Source organism: Eptatretus burgeri, chromosome 8 (assembly GCF_056783735.1).
Source record: "Eptatretus burgeri isolate ZD-2024b chromosome 8, Ebu_testis_v1, whole genome shotgun sequence".
Classification (NCBI taxonomy): Eukaryota; Metazoa; Chordata; class Myxini; order Myxiniformes; family Myxinidae; genus Eptatretus; species Eptatretus burgeri.
The window spans coordinates 70077725-70101866 of record NC_140968.1 but is presented as its reverse complement, the minus strand read 5'-3'; the positions used below and the strand labels follow the sequence as shown (position 1 = coordinate 70101866).

The window sequence follows — 24142 nt, the reverse complement described above, 5'->3', positions numbered from 1 at the left end:
TGTAATGATAATGCAAATGCAAATCTAAACCTTTACTCCATTGCCTTTTTTTCTTGTTCCTGATTAGTCGGAAGATGTGACCCCTATTACACCAGTGACGCCTGCTCCGCGTAGCTGTAAGGCCACCACCGAAGCCCCCTTTGCAAGTCCCACGTCCAAACATAAAGCTCCTCTTGTAGCATTCCCGTGAGTTGCATTGTGTAAAGTGCAAATGCTGTTTGTTTCAAAATGCTGGCAGGATTAATTTTAATGTGCTTTTAATTTTGGAGTTCAAAGGCTTTCTTTAATAAACAATTATTTGCTATCTTAAAGATGAAAGTAGTGCTGGGCTTGTGTTGCTTTCCTCATGCTTTTTATCCTTTTTTTTTTCCAGAGTCTTCTGGAATCTGGAGGTCCCGTCGAATGTGGTTGCTCGAGAGATGCCGTCTTACCTGCTTTTTCCACCACATCCGGAAGCGGAGCTGTGTCGTGCCCAGCTGACAGCACGCTTGCGACAGCACTACCAGGAATTATGTCAGCAGCGAGAAGGTGTGTTCTGGCCCTGATTGTGTTAATTGATGAAAACTCACATTTATTTACATTATGCAGTGGTCTCTGTTGCAGCGGAGAGTTTAATCTTGTCATTTTGTATAAGTAGATCAAACCTGAAGGAGCCGGCAGACATTTATAATAAACTTATCAAGCTCTCACTCACTCACTGATACAAACGTTTAGAACTTTTTAGGTGGGCTACCGAGTTGAAATTTGCCAATCTGATGTAACTCAAAGCCACGATTCCAAAAAAGAATAGGCAAAACTGTCCATAAATGTCTGAAAATGAAAATATCCTTCAACAAAAGTTGAGCAGTGGAGCTTTGTTCCCTTGGCCAGGAGAGCGGCTGAGCTTGGACTTCTCATCAAAGACCTCGTGCTGCTCACTTATTCCTTGTTTAATTGACGAGAAACAACAACTCACCACGGGAGAGTCCAGGGAGGTAGGGTCATGTGTTTGTGCACTTTCGCACCATGCAATGGGTGGTTTGTTAGTATTCTTCTTTTTTTATGCCCACAATCATTCCTACATTCTTGTAGGGTTGGCTGGGGGAATCTTGGCCAAAGTCTTTCACAGACCTGCTGTCCAGGCCTGACGTTCGACTAAGGTTATGGCAGGATTTTGGAAATTGTTCATGGTGCTTGCGAGAGCTTGCTGACTCCATGCGAAGGACACCGTGGGATCTTTAAGGTTCACCAACTAATGCCAGCAGACAGGACGCTAAATTTAACGTCTATTGGAGGGATGGTGCACACATTGATGAATCGCCCAGTCTCTGAAGCACCAGGATGGCAATTCATAGCTGGGCTGAGATTTTAACCCAGGCTGGACAGCTTAGAGGTGAGTGTGCGTATCTCTCGGCCATCCTGCCAGCCTTCGTGTTAATATTGTTGCGGATTCGCGCCCGCCGGCGTGCGAACGGCCACGTAACTCGAATCGCGGCACGTCGCCCACCGGACGGACAATCCAGTCGTGACCCTCTCGGACTAACGCCGGGAACTAGTCACGGGTGGACCTTTCGGCCTCACCACGATCGTGCCAATCGGCCCCCCGCGTGGGATAGGGTTGCTCGCCAAATTCGACCTACCTAAGTACCCACACGGAGGGTAGACCAGGCGATCGCACCTCGCCGCAGGTCGACTTCGGACACGGGCCACTTTAAGCGACCCGTTCCGTACTATCGGGATAACCGAGCGGTGTTATCGTCGGCCTCAACGGTTCGATTAATTATCGGGCTTTTTAGCCCACGACCAACCCTTTACGTGAAGTAAGATGGAGATTCAATAGAGGAAAAGACGAAGCGAAACGGGAAAACAGTTCAACATGAAGCACATTTATTTCGCGATGAACGGAAAGCACACATATACAATTACACCAAAAGCAAATGTAAAAGAAGAAGAAACACAATAATACACAAAAAGCAAATGCAACAATGCAGATCTAACCGACTACCGAGCACACGGCAACACTTATACAGTTTTACTTCACAGACGGCGCCGACAACACATATACCCAAAGCAAAAGAAAAGGACCACCCTCAAGGATGAGGGGGGTAGGCGGGCCTGGGGCCGAGACCGCGTCGGGCCTACCCGTCTGATGATGAGCCGCAAGATGGCGCTGGCGCCCCGACTCCGCGGGCCTCGCTGGGACTGCCTGGTATGGGGTGGGAACGGGGCCCCCTTCTCGCACTATCTCAGCACGGGGGGGAAACAGGAGGGGGTTGTTGATGCTCGGGGGGGGGGGTGGATATCTCCCTGTCTCGGGTCCCGTGACGAGCGTCTCCACCACGACCTCGGTCGCGCCGCCGGCCTCTCCCTCCGCAGCTCCCCGACTCCGACACGAGCACCCCCACGACCGCCTTCGCCGCCGCCACCTCTCCACAGCTCCGTCCAACCGCCCTCTCCGTCTCCTCTCTTGACTCGCCCCAACTCTTCACTGGCTCCGAACTCTTCACTCTCTCCCCTCCGAACTCTTAACTGCCTCCCCTCCGAACTCTTAACTGCCTCCCCTCCGAACTCTTCACTCTCTCCCCTCCGAACTCTTCACTCTCTCCCCTCCGAACTCTTCACTCTCTCCCCTCCGAACTCTTAACTGCCTTGACTGACGAACGCAGCCCCTTATATGCCCCGTGGCCTCGCTCCTTCACCTTCGACCCTTTACCTCCGATCCTTCACCTCTAACTGGCTCCCCATTGGACCGAGGAAAAGTGGGCGTGAATGCTTTTTGATCCATGAATTTGCATATAGCGATATTACTCCAACGCGCCTGGAGGCGGGGCCAAATCGCCCCACGCTCGCCGATAGGACGGAACAGAAGTGGGCGTGAGTCGTTTTTGATCCGTTTTCTTCGGAAAGGCCGGCGCTTTTGCACCCCTGCTCGGTGCGCGCCCTGCACGAGTCCAGTATCGGTGCCCACAAGCGGCGCGGAAATGGCGGCGATGCGATGGTTGCGAGAGCGAGATGTGACGGTAAAGGTCGTGACTGTTGGCGTTGTTTTTGTTGTTGTGAAGCGGCGTTGCGGCTGGTGGTTGTTGTGTGATGGCTGTTGAGACGTGGTGGGTGGTGGTAGTAATGGCGGTAATGGCGGCTGGTCCAAAATAAAGATAGTAAAAGAAAAACGGCTATCTAAAAGGGTCGCAGCCCGCATGAATGACATTTATTCCCTCTAAACAACGGGTTTGGGCCTAACTACACATATACTTACAGAGATATCTCACCTAAGGGACCTGAATGGTGGTTTGCGAATTTCGTCAACCACAACAATATTATTACCCTCGCCAGAGGAGAGGGCATTGCATTTGTGTCTGTTTGTCCTTTTGTTTGTTTGTCAACACAGATTGCACCAATGTAGACCACAATTTACACGTTATCCTTTTTTTCAACCAAGTCCCTCTATAAAGTATGTATAATTAGAATGCAAGTACATCTATAAAGCTTGTACGGTACAATGTAAATGTGAGTGTCTATAAAACCACACAAACATCATGCAAAACAAATTCCTGGCCAGGTCTACAATCTTTGATTGCTCTTTCTAGTTATGATTAATACTATCAGAGTACCCACCCAACGGGTGATCGTGTTCCACACATGCAACACGTTCTTCTGACGCATACCTTTATTTGGGTGGTTTATAGGCAACTGACAGCTCTGCATAGGCAAAAAAAGAAAATAACCTGGGTTACGTGCATCAAGCAAACACGTAGCCACTGCTTATAATTCAAAACACCTCACTGCACTGGAAAACAAGGCAGGAATACTGTACTGTAAATGAATGGTTGAGGCATGTAACACTCTCCACAAAGCATAACTCCAGCCCGTTAACAAAGCTACTTTTTTGCTGTTTTGCTCACACTTGCGTACAATCACGGCTTTTACTCGTATTCATTACCAAAACTGTGCATTTAGCCACTGCTTATAATTTGGATAAGGGAAGAAAGGGGGAAGTAATTGTGAATTTAACGTTCCGTCTTTATTTACTTTTAACATTGTTCTTAACAAACAGGAACAACGCAGGCATGATGGGCAGAATGGCCTTCTCATGTGCCAAAGTTCCCTGTGTGTCTTTGTGCAACATTGTTAATAACAGGAAGACATGGGGAGGGAAGGACAGAGTTGGGGGTGAGGGTGCATGAAGTTGGAAGAGGCAGATTAAGATGTTGGGAAAGGGGGGGATTGAGGACTTGGGGTTGGGAGGGATGTTGAGTAATTGGTGTTTGGGACAGTTGAGGACTTGAAGAAGAAAGCGGGAGGGGATGACATAGTTGGATTGAGGGAGGGGGTGGACAGAAGTGTGTGTGTGTGTGTGTGTGTGTGTGTGTGTGTGTGTGTGTGTGTGTGTGTGTGTGTGTGTGTGTGTGTGTGTGTGTGTGTGTGTGTGTGTGTGTGTGTGTGTGTGTGTGTGTGTGTGTGTGTGTGTGTGTGTGTGTGTGTTATGTAGAATTTCCATGGGTCCCAGATATTCCCTTTGGGTGTTTTGGATTCTTGGGGTCATTTGGATCCTCTGGGTCTTTTGGAGTCCTTAGGGTATTTTGGGTCCTCAAGGTCTGTGGGTCCTTGGGGTTTTTAGGTCTTCGGAGTCTTGGATTTCTGGGTCCTTAGGATCTTTTTGGTCCTCTGTGGGGGGGGGGGGTTGGGGTGGTCTTTTGCGTCCTATGGGTACTTTAGGTTAAGTACTTCAGGTTGCAATTGTGACTGGTGTCAGGTCAGCTGTCCAACCAATGGTTGAAGAGCAGACATTCCTACATAATCGCAAACACTTGCTCAATTCATATGAATATAATGTCTGTGTGTGTCTCCTCCATAACTCCAAAACCATGAAACCTAGCAGCCTGAAACTTTGCATGTAAGCTAAGGGAATGCCAAGAAAGTGGAAGTGAAAATTGTGTGTTTGGGTTAATTAAACCCCTTTTGAAGGTAAAGGATAAAGTGAAATAAGGCAGGTTATCAGGCACATCCTCGGCCATCTCGCTCTCGATGGGGTCTTAAGGAACATCCTGGGTTACCTCGATGGGGTCTGAAGCCGCCATGTTTTTTGGCCTGCTGAACCATGCCTTGACTTAGAACAAGCTGCATCAATTTCTTAACGATAAAGGTTTTTTTTTTTTCTTCCCACTTTCCTCACTCATATTATCGAATGGCTGATCATTGTACCTACAACTTGCTGGATACATTGCAATGCTTATAAACACCCATTTTTCCACTCGAGAAGATCGATGTGTTAAGGTTGGGATACGATCACGAGGAAATCGTGGAAAGTTTCATCTTCCTGGGTTCCAAGTTTGAAGTGAGTGGAAAATGTTGGGGATAAATTAACAGAAGGTGAGTTAGGGAGAACACCACGAGGAGGTTGGTGAATGCTTTGGTATTTCCAGTTGCAATGTATGGATGGGAGTCATAGACAGTGTAAAAGGAAGAGGATTGACAGTTTTGGAATGTGGTGTTGGACATGAATGTTAAAAATTCCATGGACTGCAAGTAGAACAAACAAATCATTGCTTAAACAACTCAGACCACCATGTACATAAGAAGAGCTGCTGCTAAAACAGAAACTTGTACTATGGACTCACCATGCTTGTAGAAAGGAAAGTCTGGAGAAGTCAACCATGCTGGGTAGGGTGAAGCGGAAGAAGAAGAAGAAGAAGAAGAAGAAGAAGAAGAAGACAGACATACAGTGCCTACAGAAAGTCTACACCCCCTTTCAAAATTTTCATCTTTTGTTGACCTGTAGCCTGGAATTAAATTACATTAAATCAGACTTTTTCCACCTTTATTTACATATCGTCACCCACAACTTCCAAGTGAAAAACAAATTCTACAAATTTCAGAAAATAAGTTAAAGATACAAAACTAGAATATCTTGGTTGGATAAGTGTCCACCCCCTGAGTTAATACTTGGTGGAAGCACCTTTGACAGCAATTACAGCTGTGAGTGTTGGGATAGGTCTCTACCAACTTTGCACACCTTAATTGGGAAATATTTGCCCATTCTTCTGCACAACACTTCAAGCTCAGTCAAGTTCTGTGGGGAGTGTTGATGGACAGTGATCTTCAAGTCATGCCACAGATTTTCGATTGGATTTAGGTCGGGGTTCTGACTGGGCCACTCAAGGACACGTATCTTTTTGTGCCTTAGCCACTCCAGTGTAGCTCTGGCTGTGTGCTTCGGGTTGTTGCCGTGCTGAAAGGTGAACTTCCATCCCAATTTCAGCTTTCTTGCAGGGGGCAACAGGTTTTCCTTGAGGATATTTCTGTGTTTTTCTCCATCTATTTTCCTTTCTATCCTGACAAGTGCTCCAGTCCCTGCTGATGAGAAACATCTCAAACAGGACGCTGCTACCACAATGCTTCACAATAGGGATGGTGTTCTTTTGGTGATGTGCTGTGTTGGGTTTGTGCCAAATGTAACGTTTTGCATTTAGGCCAAAAAGTTCCATCTTGGTTTCGTCAGACCACAAAACTTTTTGCCACATGGCTTCAGAATCTTCGGAGTGGTTTTTTGCATACCTCAAAAGGGACTCAAGGTAGGCTGTTTTACTAATGGCTTCCTTCTTTCCACCCTACCATACAGGCCAGACTTATGGAGTGCTTTGGATATTGTTGTCACATGCACACAGTGACCAGTCTTTGCCATAAAAGCAGATAGCTCTTTCTAAGTTACCATTAACCTCTTGGTGGCCTCTCCGATCAGTTTCCTCCTTGCTTTGGTCATCCAGTTTGGAGGGACGGCCTGATCTCGGTTGGGTCTTGGTGGTATCATATGCCTTCCTCTCCTGAATGATTGTCTTGACTGTGCTCTAAGGGATATTCAAGGCCTTTGAAATATTTTATATCCATCCACTGATCTGTGCAGTTCCACAATTTTATCCTAGAGGTCTTTTGAAAGCTCCCTGGTGCTCATGGTTGAGCCTTTCACTTGGAAGTTGCGGGTTATGATGTGTAAATAAAGGTGGAAAAAGTCCGATTTAATGCAATTTCATTCCAGGTTGTAAGCCAACAAAAGGTGAAAAATTTGAAAGGGGGTGCAGACTTTCTATAGGCACTGTATATGCTGGATGGAAGGGGTGAATGCTGTAGGGATAAACCAAGCTATCTCTGCCAGAGCTTCAGAAATCCCAACCCCATTCCTTATCTTCATCAGTGATCTCACTTACTCTGGAAAATCCTCTATCTCTTTGCTGATGACTCCACACTCTGCTATGACATCCCTCATCCTTCTGACAGACAGACAGGCAGCAGCTTCCTCCTTTTCTTCAAACCTTGACAAAACCACAAATTGGTCCAACACTTGGACATTTCTTTCAATCCTGAGAAATCTTTCTCTGTCTCTGTGTCTGTCTCCGTGTCTGTGTCTGTCTGTCTCTTTCTCTCCGAAAGGGCCATTCTGCAAACCCTCCTATCTGGTTTCTCAACAACCGTCTCAAAGGTTCATTCACTCAAACTCTTGGGTCTCATTCTCAGCCATGATCTCTCTTGGGCAAGCTACATTTCAAAGTTGACCTCCAAAGCCAGACTGGGAATTCTCCGTCGTGCAAAGTCCTTCCTTGGCACACCTGAGCTCCTATCCACCAACAAGGCTTTCATCCGCAGCTTGATGGAGTACTGCTCTCCCCTCTGGACTGGCTCCCCTGCCTCACATCTTGCTCAGCTTAATGAAACCAAGGCTTTCAAGATCACTGAAATCTCTTGCGATGAAGCTGAGTCTATTGGACAATCTCATTGCCATTGCCGGCTGGTTCGTGGTCTCTGTCCTTTTCCGTCTCATTTCTGGTCTCGCACCCTCTGCCTTCTCTTTGCTCTATCGACCTCCGCCCCCCCCCCCAAGTATCTGCAGGACACATGCGGTCCACCAGCAAACCCCCTCTGACTTGAACTGATTAAATCCAGAACCACTGGTTACCTCCACTCATTTTCCTCTCTTTGCCTATCTGTGGAACTGCCTTCCATTCTCTCTTCAATCTCATGTTCACCACTATCATGTCATCTCAAGACACCTGTTCACCACCATCTCAGGTCATCCTCCATCCAAAGCCATGATATTTCCTATAGCCATTAAATCACCCCCACCCTTCCTAAAATTTTGCTTATCTATCCATCTTGTTCACCCCTTGTGTTCTCCCCTACCACTCATCATTACCTGCATCCCTTTTCTGTCTCTCTCCATCTACCTTCTCCCACTGCCCTGCTATTGGCATTTCCCCTTTCCTCTGCTGTTCCCTTTGTTATGTTATGTCCTGTTCTGTCTCCTAGCTCTTCCATGAGCCTTGACCATGTATTAAAATAAAAAACAGTGCAGGATAGAGATATTTGGAGAAATCTGATCATGAATGTCATGAGAAGTCTGCCATGACTTGACAGAACTGGTGAATTATTTTTTACTTCCGGTAGGTGTGTGGACCAGCAATTCTGAGCCTATACACCCATTTCCCACAAATGTAGGAGCATGTCGCAAATTATCAACCACGAATACGCGGAACCTGCGAATGTCGGGGTCAGGATGTATTAAGTTCTAAATCAAAAACAAAGGTTCTGTCCTATTAACAGTGAAACGACGAATTGTGGAGACAAAATGCTTTTGTCAATTTCAACTTATTTTTTCGAGAAAATTGTGAGTTGGTTGAAAAAAGTGGAGGGATACCAATATTTTTGGCGATGACGGTAGATACAGCACAGCCTGTATGTCACAGCAATGAAGTAAAGTCAGTTGTCCATAGCTCAATGGAGTACTGCTCTCCCCTATGGTCTGGGGGCCCAGCATCACATCTGTCTCCTGGATTCTGTGGAATCTGCCATGATGAGGCCAAAGCACAAGGTCTGTTTCTCTCGCATCACAGGCGGGTCAGTGGTCTCTCATTATTTTACTGCCTCTTCTCCAATATTTCTCCCTTTGCTTTCAGTGCTCCAATCCTTTCCATGCTCCTTCAGGATGCACGTGTTCCTCCAGTAACCCCTTTCTGGATAAACTTTCAAAATCCAGACTGTCTTCACACTTCAACTCATTTGTTCCTCTCTTTTTCCATCTGTGGAACTGCCTTCCAACGGCCGAGAGGTCGTTCTTTCCCACTCTTTCTTCCATGGCTTCAAGTAGACAGTGCACTGCTACCTTAGATCATCCCCCATCCTGACCCTTGATCTTTATTACACCTGTTAACCCTTCGTAACCCAACAGTACACTCTTATTTGCTGATTTGTGTTTCCTACCCTCCTCTCTCTCTCTTTCTTGTCTTCTGTTTATTCATTCCCATGCTGGCCATGCTCAATTGTTTACCCGACGAACCAACTGCCACTTAATCCTTGCTCTTCCATGAGCCCCGGTCTTGTAGAGAGGGGCCAGCGTGGGGGGGGGGCGCGGGGGAATGGTTTTGTTTTGTTTTTTCTCCAGGAAAGAAAATAACTCATTTATGTTGATGAGAAACAGAATATGTGTGACTTGGAGGCGTTTAAAGTTATTTCTCCGAAATGAGCTAATAAAGTTGGTCCCGGTGCCAGGCCGGCTGGCCGTACGTACAGACAAGCATACTTACGTTAACATTTGACAAAAACATCTTCTCACAAACCACCCCTATTGATATGGATCAAATTTTCACAGACTTGTGCTCCCCATCCAGATGCGCCCTTTATAAAGGAGGTGAAAGAGTGGTTTTGCCCCAAATATTGGTATTTTATTGAACAATCTTCTCAGAAACCACCAGACAGATGCAGACCAAACTCACCACGAGGCATCGGGACCATGCTCTAACCTCAAGTTGTGCTCATGGCCGTATCTCCCCTGGAAAGTGGGCCACGGGCCCCTCCACGAATCCCCCATTTTCACTAAATCATCTTATTCTCCACAACTACATGACTGATATGGACCAAATTTGGTCTGATACATCACAACAGTAAGGCCTCATGTGGTTGTGCTCCCCATCTGGTTCTGCCCCTATAAGAGGCTGAAAAGAGGGGTTTTGCCTCAAATTCAGGTCATTTATTTTAAAATCTTCTCAAATTGATAGCCAGATTCAGCCCAAACGTCATGAAACACAAGGATCATTCCATTAACTGAAGTTGTGCTCCTCATAACTGTACCACTTCAGGAAGGGGGGGCCATGGCCCCTTCTCCCTAATTCCTCATTTTCACCATGCCTGGTGGGGAAATAATCATCAGTCCCCCATGGGGCTATTCTTTTTTCTTGGTTTTTCTCCGACAAATGAAAACGTCTTTCACGTGTGCGGAATCTAGTGGTGATCTGCCTTGAGTCTATCTGTGCCTGCATTATCCTTTTGATGCAATCTATCGTCCTTCCCCGAGCCCATTTCTCATTTTGATTCGAGGCAATTTCCACATTATGTCCACAAAAATGGTTGATTTGTTGTTGTGGGTCAACTCCAGACATTATATGTTCAATTGCAGCTCCAGACATTATGTACACAAAAATGGTTGTAGGGCAAATGAGGAAAAGAGAATTGAGTAAGTGAAGCAGCATTTTTTGGAAAAAGAGACAGCAGAATGAAAAGGGGATTTGTGGGATATATTGATGTGGGCTTCAGGTGGAATTTCAGGTTTAAAGTCACTTTTTGCATTCATCAGAAATAAATTGCCACTTAATTTTCTTCATTGTGCCAGGTATCGATGCACCCCGTGAGTCCTTCAATCGATGGATGCTGGAGCGGAAAGTTCGAGACAGGGGCACTGATCCCATGCTGCCCAGCGACTGTGAGCCAGCTGTCTCTCCTTCCATGTTCCGTGAAATTCTCAATGACATCCCAATCAGGTTCTCATATTTCTTTGTATGAATAGGACAGTTACTCAAAAAAGACATACAAGTACTCAAAAAACGAAGGGATGTAAAACGGTACTGGATGTGGCGAATGTAGAGGTGCATCGCAGGACCCAGAACCACGTGCGTGCATTGATGAACTCTGGGTGTGTGCGTTCGCAGGTTGTCGCGCATCAAACACCGTGAGGATGCCAAGAGACAGCTGTTCAAGTATGCGGAGGCAGCAAAGCGGATGATTGAGTCGAGGTAAGAGTGTTCAGGTGGAAAGTGATCTATCTTTGAAGATCTGAATTTCCCTTGCCATGTGCTGGTAATATGACATTTGGTGAGGAATTTTGAAGTTCATGTCAGATGAGCCATCGTGTTCTGGAATTTCAACAGTTTATCTCCCACCCAGCAGGAATGCAACTCCAGACAGCCGCAAGATCGTTAAGTGGAATGTGGAGGACACGTTTAATTGGCTGCGTAAAGAGCTATCTGCAACAAAAGAGGATTACCTGGTGTGCATTTATTCGCCATATCCATTTGTGCATGAATTCATCTTTTCCCCATCTCTCCCTTGCGTGAAGATGGGGTATAGGTGGGCACAGATTTATGCTAATAATGACATTGAGATGGATGCCAGAGTTGGAGTAGCAGTGGTGGCTTTGTGTGAGTGGAAGTGAAAAGTAGAGGTTGAAGAATGATGTTTTTTTTTCATGCAAGGAAGTCTTAGATTCAGAGGCAATTAGAGATGGATTTACCGTTATCATAGTACTCCGATCCCGAGAGAATCATTTGAATTTCGTGTTTATTGAACAGGATCGGCTGGACCACCTCCGGCAACAGTGTGGGCCACATCTGGCAGATGTTGCCAAGGAGTCTGTGGAGGGAATCTGTGCCAAATTATACCACCTAGCCTGCGAGTATGCGCAGCGTGTACGATCACGACACCTGGAGATTTTACGAGAATGCAACCTGCCTCCAGGTATGGGATGAAACTATATTCTGTAAATTATTGTAAGCTACAGCATAGTGTACAATGGAAGAGTTGAAATTAATTTATTTATTTTGGTAATATGTATGTATACCCCATCACCTTCCCCTCCCTCTGGTCACACATACATCTTAGCTCACACTCAATCCTTTTGTCTTCCCCCCCCCCTCACCTTCTCTTCTCTTCCCCATCCCATCCATTGCTTATTTAATTCATATGCTGCAATATTATAATAGGTACTACTTTCACGCTTTATATTTAGAAGAAGCCATGAAAGCAGCAATTTTATATCTGAAGTAAGAGACGTCCACGAGGTATGAAAAGATTGTATACAGGGTAATTTGAAGGATGGCAAAATCTCAAGAACATTGGCTGTTTGGAACCTCACACCAATCATACATCTTCATTGTCTGATGGTGACGTTGCGAATCTGGAACCCATCGCACACAACAGCCAGGGTCCCTAGAGAACAGTTATATCGGTAAGTGTGTGTTTATTTATTATAGTTAGGGCCCCCCTACGTGTCTAACGGGAACTACGTGTAGGGCTGTGGAGATTCGTTTGCATCACCCTCACCTTCACCTCGCTTCCTCACACCGACGCCATTGCCCACGTGCGTTCGACCACGTACGTGGGCGGAGATTTCCAGGAAGGCAGGGGCGTGCCCCTTGTCCAATCAGGCCACAGAGTTCGGTCTTCTCACGACACGCCAGCCAATGAGAGTGGAGGCTGCTTCAGAAGGCGATGTTCTCATGACACGCCGGCCAATGATAGTGGAGGCCGCTTCAGAAGGCGATGTTCTCATGACAGGCCGGCCAATGAGAGGGGAGGCCGCCTCAGAGGGTGATTGACCCCGGGGAAGAAGAAGATATAAAGGAACGCCAGGTTGGTTGGTTGGTCGTCTTGGTTGTCACCTGGTTGTCGTCTTGGGGTCGTGGTCGTCATGGTGGTCATCATTGTGTTGCGGGTTTGAGTCCCGCCGAGCTGGATCATCGTCGCCTCTGATCCTTGGCCTTGGTCAGTTGGTGCGTGGCCGGATGGAGAGCGCAGTGTCTGGTGCTTGGAGCGGTGTCGTGTTGCGGGTTCGAGTCCCGTCGAGCCGGATCGTCGAAGACCACACGAGGTGGACAGGTCCAAGCGCAGGCTCTGGTCTCAAGCTCACCCTATCCTCGAGCTGGAGGCCTTCAATAACGACCATTGTGGTCCGTTTCTGTGTGTGTGTCTGTGTGTCTGTGTGTGTGTGTGTGTGTGTGTGTGTGTCTGTGTCTGTGTCTGTGTCTGTGTCTGTGTCTGTGTCTGTGTGTGTCTGTGTGTCTGTGTGTCTGTGTGTCTGTGTGTCTGTGTGTCTGTGTGTCTGTGTGTCTGTGTGTCTGTGTGTCTGTGTGTCTGTGTGTCTGTGTCAGTCTTTAAGTAGCAACTGTTAAGTGCCTTGTATCTCATTAGTCGTGATAACTCTGCTTCTTGCGTGCTCCCCTCTTTCCCCCATTATAAATACATTTTTTAAATGTATCAGTTTGTTGCTGTGTTTCTTCCATTGGCTTATCATGGTGTGTGTTGGTGAATTACGAAGGCTGTTGCCGCTGTAAATGTACATTTGGACCGATGGAACTTTGGCAACCGTCCGCTCGGGTTGTGCACGGGTCGGACACACTAACTTATACCAATATGTGAATAATCTTCTTAACTTCCCCTTGTCATAAGATCTTTGTCATGCTTTCTTGGCTTTGCAGACGAGGTAGATTCGGTGACGACGCCTTGCACGGAGGAGCGAGCGGTTCCGTGTCACCCTGCACGCTTACGTTTGCCCGAGGCTCCCTTGCCTCGTGTGGAGCTGCACGTGGAAAGCGAGCAGGCTTGCCTGCGCCATCGTGGGGAGGTTGTTAGAGTCAACCAGAATTACCTGGCCAAGCTGGTAATGTGGGAAGCAGTCTGGTGGGTTATGCAAAGGCTGGTTGTTCTTAGAATGGGTGAAGCGAGTATCATTATACACATATAGTAGTACTCTACCAAAGCTGCCAACAAAAGTTATTGTTGTATGGGACAGGTTTTTTTTGTACTTTGTCGTGAACTGCATATAAAGTTTCTGTTTTCTTGATTGTTTTGACATGTTCTAATGATTATATTTGTGATGCACTATTAAGTTCAGGGCAGTATGTGCTTGATGTTGTGTGCCACACCAACTTGAAGGGAAACTTCACTTAAAATTTAAAACTACAGTGAAGTCAATGGTGTGCAATCACAAATCCCCATGCTTCCCGCCTAAAGCAAAGTTGAAAGGATGCCAAAATGTTCCACCAAAAATGACCAAAGAGATTTTGAGTCAAATTTTTGTTTGTTTGTTTTGACCCCTGTGACCTCTTTGTTCCCTCCCATTTGACTCTGTGGAACCTCATATCTTTAAGACATATTGAGGCATGAACTGGGGGTGAAATCCAAAAAATCATTACATATTTCATGCATCTCCCAATGTTGATTGAATATATATAAAGTTTCATCAAAAGACGTTTTAAATGTGACCGTAACTGCATTTTTCGATTTTTGACCCCAGCCCAGAGGGCAGGGCCAAAATTGATACTGCTGTTGCATCTTCATGCCACGTCGTGATCATAACTACCAAGTTTGGTGAATTGCTGTACAACTATTTCGGTGGAGATAGCATGACGGATGGACAGATGGAAAATATTACAATACCCCCCTGTTTTTATCAAAAAGCATGGGGATAAAAAAAAAACAATGAGAATTACCAGTTCTGAACATTGTTGACTTTTCACCTCACACTTCTTGCATGAAAGAGAAGAGAATGTACCATTAAGCAGTAAATATAACCAGGTGAGATGTGTGGTGGCAGCCATGTCTTTCCCTTTGTGGATTTCCGATTGGCTGAAAATATAGTGGTGGGGAAAGAAAGAATCAGAACAGACGGTTCTCATCATCAATCAAATAACTGACCAAATACAGATCATGTTCCCTGAAAGGAATATGAAGTCCACATCAGTCCGCTCTAAATGCAGTACACTGAGGGATATTGCAGCCCAATGGCAGCATTTGCTTTGCCATCATGACTCGTGAGATGTATCGATTCAAAAAAAAAAATTGCATAAACTGACCTTGCGTTTCCTGTTAAAGTCGATTTCGATAAGTGCTGTGATTTGGACCGCACGGACTGTTCATGGCAAATGAGTATCGTGTCACAACACAAGTCTGGCCTGATGTGAAGAAAGACTGACAGTTCTGCGATCATTACACTTTGGTCGAGGCACGATTGCTGTCGGCCCGTGATACGACTTGAGGTGCTACTCTGACCATGCCCTAATCATTTGAGTTCCTCATTCGTGATTCCACTTTGAATGATATTGAAGCTTCGAGCTTCTCCCATTTTCTCGAAGGCCATAATGACACAGTCCAATTCAGACGTGTCATTGAGATGTAACGTTGCACTGTCTGAACCCTTCCTTGTTGGGAAAGCATCTGATAAATGTTTAGGCCGATGTCATTGAAGTAGTTTTTCTAATCGCACAAACTTGTACCTTTCATTAACCTCTGCCATCGAAGATAGACGGAGGTTACTGTTTTCACCCCTGTCTGTTTGTTTGTTTGTGAACAGTATTACGGAAAAACTCTTCAACGGATTTCGACGAAACTTGGGGGGATTAGGTATGGTCCAAGGATCATGCCATTAGATTTTGGACTTGGTCCAAAGTCCAATATGGCCGCTATGGCAGCCATTTTGAAAAAATATTTGAATTTTTGTTTTTGCATTTCTACATGTTTTAAGTGATTTCCAACCAAAAAAAAAAATTTTTGTTAGAGAAAAAACAAAATTTTGCAACTTTTTTTCAAAAAAATTTCAATTTTATTTGAAAAATATTTGATTTTTTTTTTGCATTTCTACATGTTTTAAGTGATTTCCAACCCCAAAAAAAATTTTGTTAGAGAAAAAAAAAAAATTTTGCAAGTTTTTTTTCAAAAAAATTTCGATTTTATTTTTTGGTCATTTCTACATGCGTGTTGATCTAGTTTAGTTTATTCAATCGTGGTTCAGTAGAGTCTGATCCGTTTTGACCTACAATGAATAGGATATCAAGTTCACTTAAGTGACCCAGCAGTATTGGCGGCGGAGGTTTTGCACTCTACCGAGTGCTCCCCCTCTAGTTGTATATTATCATGGCCTGCAGTGAACGTAATGTATGACACAGGTTCTGACAGGTGGTATTTTCATTTTAGGCCTTGCCCAAATATTCCACATTTTCTACTTGTGGCATGGTCTTTTGCCTGTCTCCTCATATTAAGCATATTTCAAGTCTGCAGCCTATCGTGCAACTTTGTCATTGTTTATGTTCAAAAAGCTGTTTTCTCGATGCACTTCACAGTATGTCTTTGTAAGCAAGGCAATCTGAAATAAAAAACAGTCAGTTGCCCCACCTGTTCTTTATGACTGTGAAAGTGCAATATCTTCAATGATTGATTTGCAAAAATTGTAGCGATGAAGCAGTTTTTGGTCATCTTCATATTGCATACGTAAAGTGGGGGCCAAAGTACCTCAACTGCAGAATATTAGTGTAGTAGATAGTAGAAAAATCGTGCAAATTATGATACAAGCATCAAATTTGGCATTTCTGTTCTGCAGGGCTTTCTGATAAAATCTGCCTGATTGGCCATTTGAAAATCCAAATTTTGAATAAAAAAAAAAAACTTCAAAAAAATTTGAAGTCACAGCTGGCTGAAATTCTTGAAGAGCAAGTGAACATCCCAGACAGAGAACCAAGGGGAGATGCAGTCATCATTGATGGCTCAGCACTTATCAATGCCCTACCTCCACACACTTCAAAGATATTTGATGACTATGCTAAAGAAGACATCATCCCAAAGGTGGAATCCTATGGTGCCAGGTACGAGAGGGTGGACGTAGTGTTTGATGTGTACAAGAAGTCACATCTGAAGTCCGAGGCAAGGTCGAAAAGGGGGCAAGGAATCAGAAGAAGAGTGACAGGAACCAGTAAGACCCCAAGTAACTGGAGAAGCTTTCTTTGAGATGACAGCAACAAGACTGAGCTGTTTCACTTCCTTGCGGAAAAGATGTGTGAAGCACAGACGACAAGCACAGTCATTGTCACAAAAGGAGAAGATGCCATTAGCAACACAAGGAAGTCACTGGATGCTGTGTGTCCATGTTGTCATGAAGAAGCTGACACTAATATTTGTACACGCCAGGGATGCAATGACGGATGGTAGCAAGTCCATTATCATTAAGGCTAATGACACGGACGTACAAGTCATAGGAATATCTGTACTGCCATCCTTACAGGAACTCGGTCTTGAGAACATGTGGATTGACTTTGGCCAAGGAGCCAAGCCACGATGGATTCTAGTCCATGAGGTAGTTTCTGCAATAGAGCCGGAGAAAGCTATGGAGGGATCCCATAATTCCATGCGTTCACTGGATGTGACGTCGTGTCTGTCTTCCACGGTAAAGGGAAGAAAACTGCAGGGCAGACTTGGAACGTCTTTGATGATGTTTCTGAAACATTCACCAATCTCAGCTAGTATCCAACATTGATTTGTGATCTTGACTTTTTTGAAAAAAAAAAAAAATTTTGAATTTTGCAAAATTTGGATTTTCAAATGGCCAATCAGGCAGATTTGATTAGAATCCCCTGGAGAACAAATGTACCAAATTTGATGCTTGTCTCATTTGCATGATTCCTCTCAAAAATTGCTGTTATCTGCTCCCATTATATTACATCCCTTTGGCTCAAGATTGAAATATCAGTGTGAAGCTTCTTCAACAATTAGAACTGCCCCATTTGAAGTTGTTCAGCTGTATGAAAAGATTGTAACAATGGCTTGCTGATGGCACGAATCAACGTGAACATCTCAATTTGTTGACCACGGACACCATTTTTCTTTTCCATGTATCAGGCACAATCAGACGAGAGTGCGCAAACGCATTACACGTACGAAACATTAGTCCAAGAGCTATGGCACTTTTAATCATGTGTCTGAGGCCAAAAGTTTTCAGAATGAGTTCTGAATCAGAATTTTGTGCTGATGACAAAATACAATTTCAGGTCAGGCCAGATTAGATCTGTGACTTGCTACAGGTATCATGTAAACCTGTACTAACCTGTTCCATGGTGGGGTTGTCATCAACTAAACCGTCTCCCCCACCAGGTTTTTTGGTGAGGAGGGTATTTGGATATGGACACCCAGCAGGATTAAAAACAAAACCTGTCAAAGGGCGGAGGAGCTCCTTGTGAGCCAACGGCCATCCATATCTCGTGCCCAACTGTGTCTGCAGACGTCCTCCTGCAGTTGGGTTACTTCTTCTTCAGAGGTTGGTGGCAGGATTTGCACTCTGGCCACTGTAAAACCCTTCATTCCGCAAAACACAAACGCAAAGAGATCTGAAAACTCACTCCATGAGTGAGTTCCCTTCGCAGGGCAGCTCACCGGATGACGGGATTGGGGCAAAGCCTTCGGGACCCCCAATCTTTGATGATAGGAGGGAAACCACGGGGTAGCATTCCTGCGTTAGATTTTGGAAGAGTGTGTCGGAGTGGTGCTGAGGTGTCGTCCACCAGACAGCGGTCTCCTTGGGTTAACCTGAGGCGGTCCCTTAGGGTGGGTGCCTGGAATGCCTTATCCCTAAGAAAGGATGATCACCTGTCTCTGTTATCATCTGAGCTCAAGCATTTCGACATCGGTATTGCAGCACTCTCTGAGGTTCGGAGACCATATTGTGGCGAGATCATGGTGGGTGGTTACACCTACTATTGGTCTGGTCGCTCTGATGGTTACCATTTCAAAGGAGTTTCTGTAGCTGTGTCCAATAAGCTGACTCCAATGATAATTGAGGTAACACCAGTCAACGTCAACAAGCATATTATGAGACTCAGGATTCGTCACTCCTCAGGTGTCATTTCCCTGGTCTATGTTTATGCTCCGACTGAGGCGAGTGATCTCACCGTGAAGGATGCATTTCCGCCACACTCGAGTCTGTGGTTGATCAGTGCACCAGACGAGATACACTTCTTGTCTAGGGGGATTTGAATGCATCGACTGGAACTGAAAGGGATTGTTATGAGACGTGTGTTGGTCCCCATGGATCAGGAACTATGAACCAGAATAGCACTAAGTTCCTTGAGTTTGCAAGAAGCCATGGACTTTGGGTGGCTGGTTCATGGGTTCAGCACCCACAAGCTCATCGCTGGACTTGGTATTCCAACGCTGGCGGTGTGGCAAAGGAGATTGACCATGTCCTCGTTGTTGGTCACTGGAAGATGATCGAGAACTGCAGGGTCTACCGGAGTGCTCAGTTCCTCAATACTGACCACTGGCTTGTAGCAACTCTGAAGTTGCACGTTAAATCCAGGAGAATGGTACCATCCCAGTCTAGGCTGGATGTTGGCAAGCTCAAGGATGAGAGGGTAGCTGAGGAGTTTGCCAACAGCCTGAATGGAGATTTGAAGAGTCTGGGTGCTTTGGGTGTCTGAAGAGTTGTGGAGTGCCTTCAAGACCACTGTCCTTGATGTTGCCGTTGGATGTCTTGGAACTCAACGGAGGGCGAAGAAGAATTTTGTCTCAAGGGACACTGGATACCATTGACCAGAGTCGCAGGGCCAGGCTGAATGGCAGAGCTGAGCTGTTCAGGGAGCTGAGGCATAAATCTGCACGTGCACTATTAAAGGGTAGATAGGCCTATGTGCGACGAATATGTGAGGGGATAGAGCATCACCTGTGCTCAATTGAATCTCGTCCTACTTACAGGGGAATTCGCACATTGCGTTTCTCCAAGCCCATCCCTTGGTGTACTGCAGTTCGAGCAGAGGGTGGGGGGGGGGGCTCTTGACAGAGGAGTCCGAAGTGAAGGCCCTCTGGGCTGGCGATGTATACCGCTATTCGTAGCTATGATGAGTGAGGAAAGTGGGGAAAAAATCTTTTATCGTGAAGAAATCGTTGCAGCCCATTACAAATCAAGGCATGGCTGAGCAGGCTAAAAAAACATGGCGGTTTCAGACCCTGGCAAGGTTACCCAGGAGACGCCTTCAGACCCCAAAGAGCGAGGTGGCTGAGGATGCACTTGATAAAGGATGTAATAAATAAGGCCGTTAATTATCTTCAAAAGAGGTGTTTTAATGAACCCAAACGTACAGTTTTCACTCATGCACTTCCTTGGAGTTCCATTATTATGTTTGCATGTAAAGTTTCACGCTGCTAAGTTTTATGGCTTTGGAGCTATGGAGGAGACATACATATACACTGCCATTTATTAGTATAGATGTACAAATGAGTACCTACGCAAACTTTCTGCATGAGTAAAACACAATTTATGATGATAATAAGACCCCTGTTACGTGATTCATGTTGAGCACTGTACAAATCGTAACAGCCGCTTTCTCAATTTTCAGACTATATAATCTCTAACTAGAAGGGCACTCGGTGGAGTCCACATAATACCTGATCCACGAGAACATATCGGGTCCAATACATTTTTGAAATATCATGCTATACAGTACAATATCGTTTTTGGCCCTATCTCTCAATAGTGAAGAATCACTTCAAAAATTAAACAATTCTCATATCCAGATCCAGAATTAGATCTTCACCAAAATTGAATCAATTCGTCCTTGTCACACACCCAATGTGTCCAAGTTTCGTCCAAATCCTTCCACAACTTTTTGAGATATTGTGCTATATATCGTTTTTGGCCCTATCAATGGTAAAGAATCACTTTAAAATTCTAGTAGTCGGATCCTGATCCAGATCTTCACCAAAATTGAATCATTTCATCCTTGTCACACACCCAACCTGCCCACCAAATTACGTCCGGATCCATCCACAACTTTTTGAGATATTCTGCACACAGATTGACAAACAAACAGACAGAGAGGGGTTAAAACATAACCTTCTTCAGCTTGAGTTGTGGAAGTAATAACCGTATTGTCCTACTCCATGTCTTTTTAATATTTGCCCATGTCCACCAAGAGGTGGGCTTTATTTTAATTCCTCACATGTGCGTGTTGTTATGATGTTTAGATAACTGCATTAAAACGATTTTTTTTTGACATTTTTGTTTGAAAAATGCACAAAATGGCGTTTTTCACCAAAAAAAATCAGGTGCTGTGACGATTAAGAAATCGTTTTTCGTATTCAGCACAAAATTCTAATTCAGAAACAATCCTCAAACCTCTTGGCCTCAGACAGATTATTAAAAGTGCCATCACTCTTCCTTCAGGATGCTGGCCATAAGATACCAACTCTTCCTCAAAATATATTATGGGTTCTTTAACGTCCACGGAGTAATGCTCACAGGTGGTGTACACCCATCATCACATTTTTCCAAAGGACTATGTCAAGCACCAATCCGACATTTTATAATTTGGTGAGGCATCTAATCCAGGCGAGAAAATTCATAAGTAAGGCCTCTACCTTTGCTGTAAGACTGGAGTCATGAAGACTAGCATAACCCGTGCTCTGTGCGACATGTTGGGGTGGGTGTGTTTGAGAAAGGAACTGATGCAGAGTATCAGTAGTAATTTTACTTTAATGCAGTAAGTGTAATACGATTTCCCTGTTTCAGAACCATTTTATTTACTTTTTTTTTGTACCATGCACCTCATATGGTCTTTGAGATAATGTAAGCCGAATATCACGTTACTCGAGCGCAGAACAAAGTCGAAGATAGCGCGACACAAAATCACAAACTCGGGAATAATATATAAGATAATAGAACCTGGGTTGGCAATTCTATACTTTGAAATACCAAACGTTTTATGACTGGATTGGGCCGGTTCTTGGCCATAATCATTGAGTGTTGGACTGTGATGTATCATAAATGTTTTAAACACCTTCCAAAAACTCCCTCATGGAATGCAGGAGCAACTGTACCGACTGAACTGTACGGATGATTTGCGCTTTGAGAAGTTCTTGCCACGTGTGTGGTGTATGCTGCGTAGGTACCAGGTGAGCACCCACCGCAAGAAAACTTCCTGAAATACCTGATGAATGTTTAATTGCCCTATTTCCATTTGATTGCTTTTATGATACCAAATGGAAGTTTGTTTGCATTGATATCCATGTGAGCCCTTAATTTTGTGGAACCTGGACAATTAAAATATGTATTTAGATGGGATTGGATTCTGAAATTGAATATTGATGCCAAAGCATAAAAATAAAACGTTAAATGTTTCAAATTGTTGTCAAAAAAAACGTTTTCAGAATTTGCGAAATGTTCCGTCCCTCATTTATTGATCGATAACATAAATCTGGATGGTTTGTGGATCGTATTACGATGCATCAACCGCAAAGCCTTTTTGCAACCTGACCGGACGGCATCAGCTCACGTGTCTGAAAAACTTGCTCAGCTGCTCTTGCATATCCTCTTGTTTTTTTTTTTTTTTTTCTTTTCTATTTTCACTCGATCATCTTCCATCGACTTGGAAATCTGGCAACATCACTACATTTCATAAAAAAGTTGAAAAACCTGATCCCCTCAACAACAGACCTATCAGTTTACTTCCAATCATCAGCAAGGTTATGGAATCCATCACAGTTGGTATGAAATTATTGCTTTTCTCCAATGACCTCAGATCACTAATTTGGTTTCAGACCAGGTCACACCACCTTAGATATGCTGCTTCTTCTCAATGTCAGACATGAGATCAGGGCCGTCTCTTTGGACACATCTTGAGCTTTCAATACAGTCTGGCATTCTCCTTTACTTCTCCAAGGTCAGCTCCACACGTGGCTTACTGACTTACTTTACTCTCAGAACCAATGTGTGGCTCAAATCAGAATCCTTTCATCTCCTCTCCCTGTCAAGGCTGGAGTGTCCCAAGGCAATGTTCTGAGCCCAGTCCTATTCCTAATCTTTATCAGCGATCTCTCTGACACTGGAAAATCCTCTTTATCGATTTGCTGAGAACTCCACCCTCTGTTATGACATCCTTCATCTTTCAGACAAGCAGGCTGCAGCCTCTTCCTTCTCTTTAGACGTTGACAAAATCACAAGCTGGTCAAATACTTCAAATATGTCTTTCAATCCTGACAAATGTCACACTCTCACTATCTCTCTCCAAAAGGACCATCTGGCAAACCCATCTATTTTCTCAACAATCCTCTTGAGGAACTTCAGTCCCTCAAACTCCTGGGTCTCACAATCAGACATGATCTTTTTTGGGTAAACCACATTTCAAAGTTGGCCTGCAAAGCCAGCTGCCAACTGGACATCCTCCGTTGTACAAAGTCCTTCCTTGGCACACCTGAACTCCTAACCACCTACAATGCCTTGATCTGCAGTTTGATTGAGTATTGCTCTCCCCTCTGGGCTGGCTCCCCTGTTTCTTAGTTTGATACCATGGAAACCAAGGCCTTCAATATTATTGGAATCTCCTGCGATGAAGCTGAGTCTATGGGCCTATCATTTCGCTATTGCAGACAGGTTGATGGTCTCTGTCTTATACTGCCTCATTTCTGGTCTTGCACCCTCTGTTCTGTTTGTGCTCACCCCCATCCTCTCCTCGCCCCCCTCCTAGTTTTCCAAACGCATGTGATCAACCATCAACCCCCTTCTGGTGAAACTACCAAAATCTAGGATCACTGCTCACCTCCATTCATTTGTTCCTCCTTCTTCACACCTATGGAACCAACTTCCATATCCTCTTCAATCTAATTCTTCCTTCCAGGTTTTCAAGGCATCTGCTCACCACAATCTCAGATCATCCCCAATCCAAAACCATGATCTTTTCAACCCCCATTAACTCCCCCCCCCCCCCATCCTATCCCCAAGCGCACCTCCTTCCAAATTTCCGTTTTTTTTCTTCCTGAGAGTTTGCTTTTTGTATCCATATTGTCTACCCCTTGCATTCTCCCCTACCCCTATTTCCTCCCCACTTCCCTTATTTGTCCAAGTCTCTCTATCTTATCCCTCATCCCTGTTGTTGCTATCCCCCCTCCCCCTCTCTCTACTCTTCTGTTTTTTTCCCGTTGTGTCATGATCTGTTCAGTGTTTTATCTCTTCCATGATCCTTGACTTTGTAAGCTGGTTTGCCTGCCTGCAGCCAGAAACCAAAATCTTTGGACAATTAAAATATGTATTTAGACGGGATTGGATTCTGAAATTGGATATTGATGCCAAAGCATTAAAATAAAACGTTAAATGTTTCAAATTGTTGTCAAAAAAAGGTGTTCAGAATATGGGAAATGTTTCATCCCTCATTTATTGATCGACAACATAAATCTGGATGGTTTGTGGATCATATTACGCTGCTTCAACCTCAAAGCCTTTTTTGCAACCTGATCGGACGGCACAGCTCGCGCGTCTGAAAAACTTTCTCAACTGCTCTTGCATATCATCTTGTTTTTTTTTCTATTTTCACCC

General features: G+C 44.7%; 2 protein-coding genes across 10 annotated transcripts in view; one reads left to right on the top strand and one right to left on the bottom strand.

The window, feature by feature from the left end:
* Nucleotides 1–24142, bottom strand: part of LOC147021988 (uncharacterized) — a 159149-nt gene that overhangs the window by 1660 nt on the left and 133347 nt on the right. The window contains exon 3 of one of the 2 annotated variants that reach the window (XM_085892495.1): nt 14508–14643. The exons of the other annotated variant lie outside the window; for it this stretch is intronic. Within the exon in view, the coding sequence (XP_085748621.1) occupies nt 14508–14643 (136 nt within the window). The remainder of the gene's footprint in view (nt 1–14507; nt 14644–24142) is intronic. 2 annotated transcript variants of the gene reach the window in all.
* PCIF1 (phosphorylated CTD interacting factor 1) overlaps nt 1–24142 on the top strand; it is a 113372-nt gene that overhangs the window by 70370 nt on the left and 18860 nt on the right. For 7 of the 8 annotated variants that reach the window (XR_015061028.1, XM_085892493.1, XM_085892492.1 and 4 more), the window contains 8 exons: nt 68–186; nt 374–528; nt 10634–10781; nt 10950–11033; nt 11185–11287; nt 11589–11754; nt 13494–13675; nt 21640–21726. Coding sequence is in view for 7 of the 8 variants with exons in the window: in XM_085892493.1 (XP_085748619.1) it covers nt 68–186; nt 374–528; nt 10634–10781; nt 10950–11033; nt 11185–11287; nt 11589–11754; nt 13494–13675; nt 21640–21726 (1044 nt within the window). In the remaining variant the exon portion in view is untranslated. The remainder of the gene's footprint in view (nt 1–67; nt 187–373; nt 529–10633; nt 10782–10949; nt 11034–11184; nt 11288–11588; nt 11755–13493; nt 13676–21639; nt 21727–24142) is intronic. The other variant, XM_085892487.1, reaches the window with a different exon arrangement.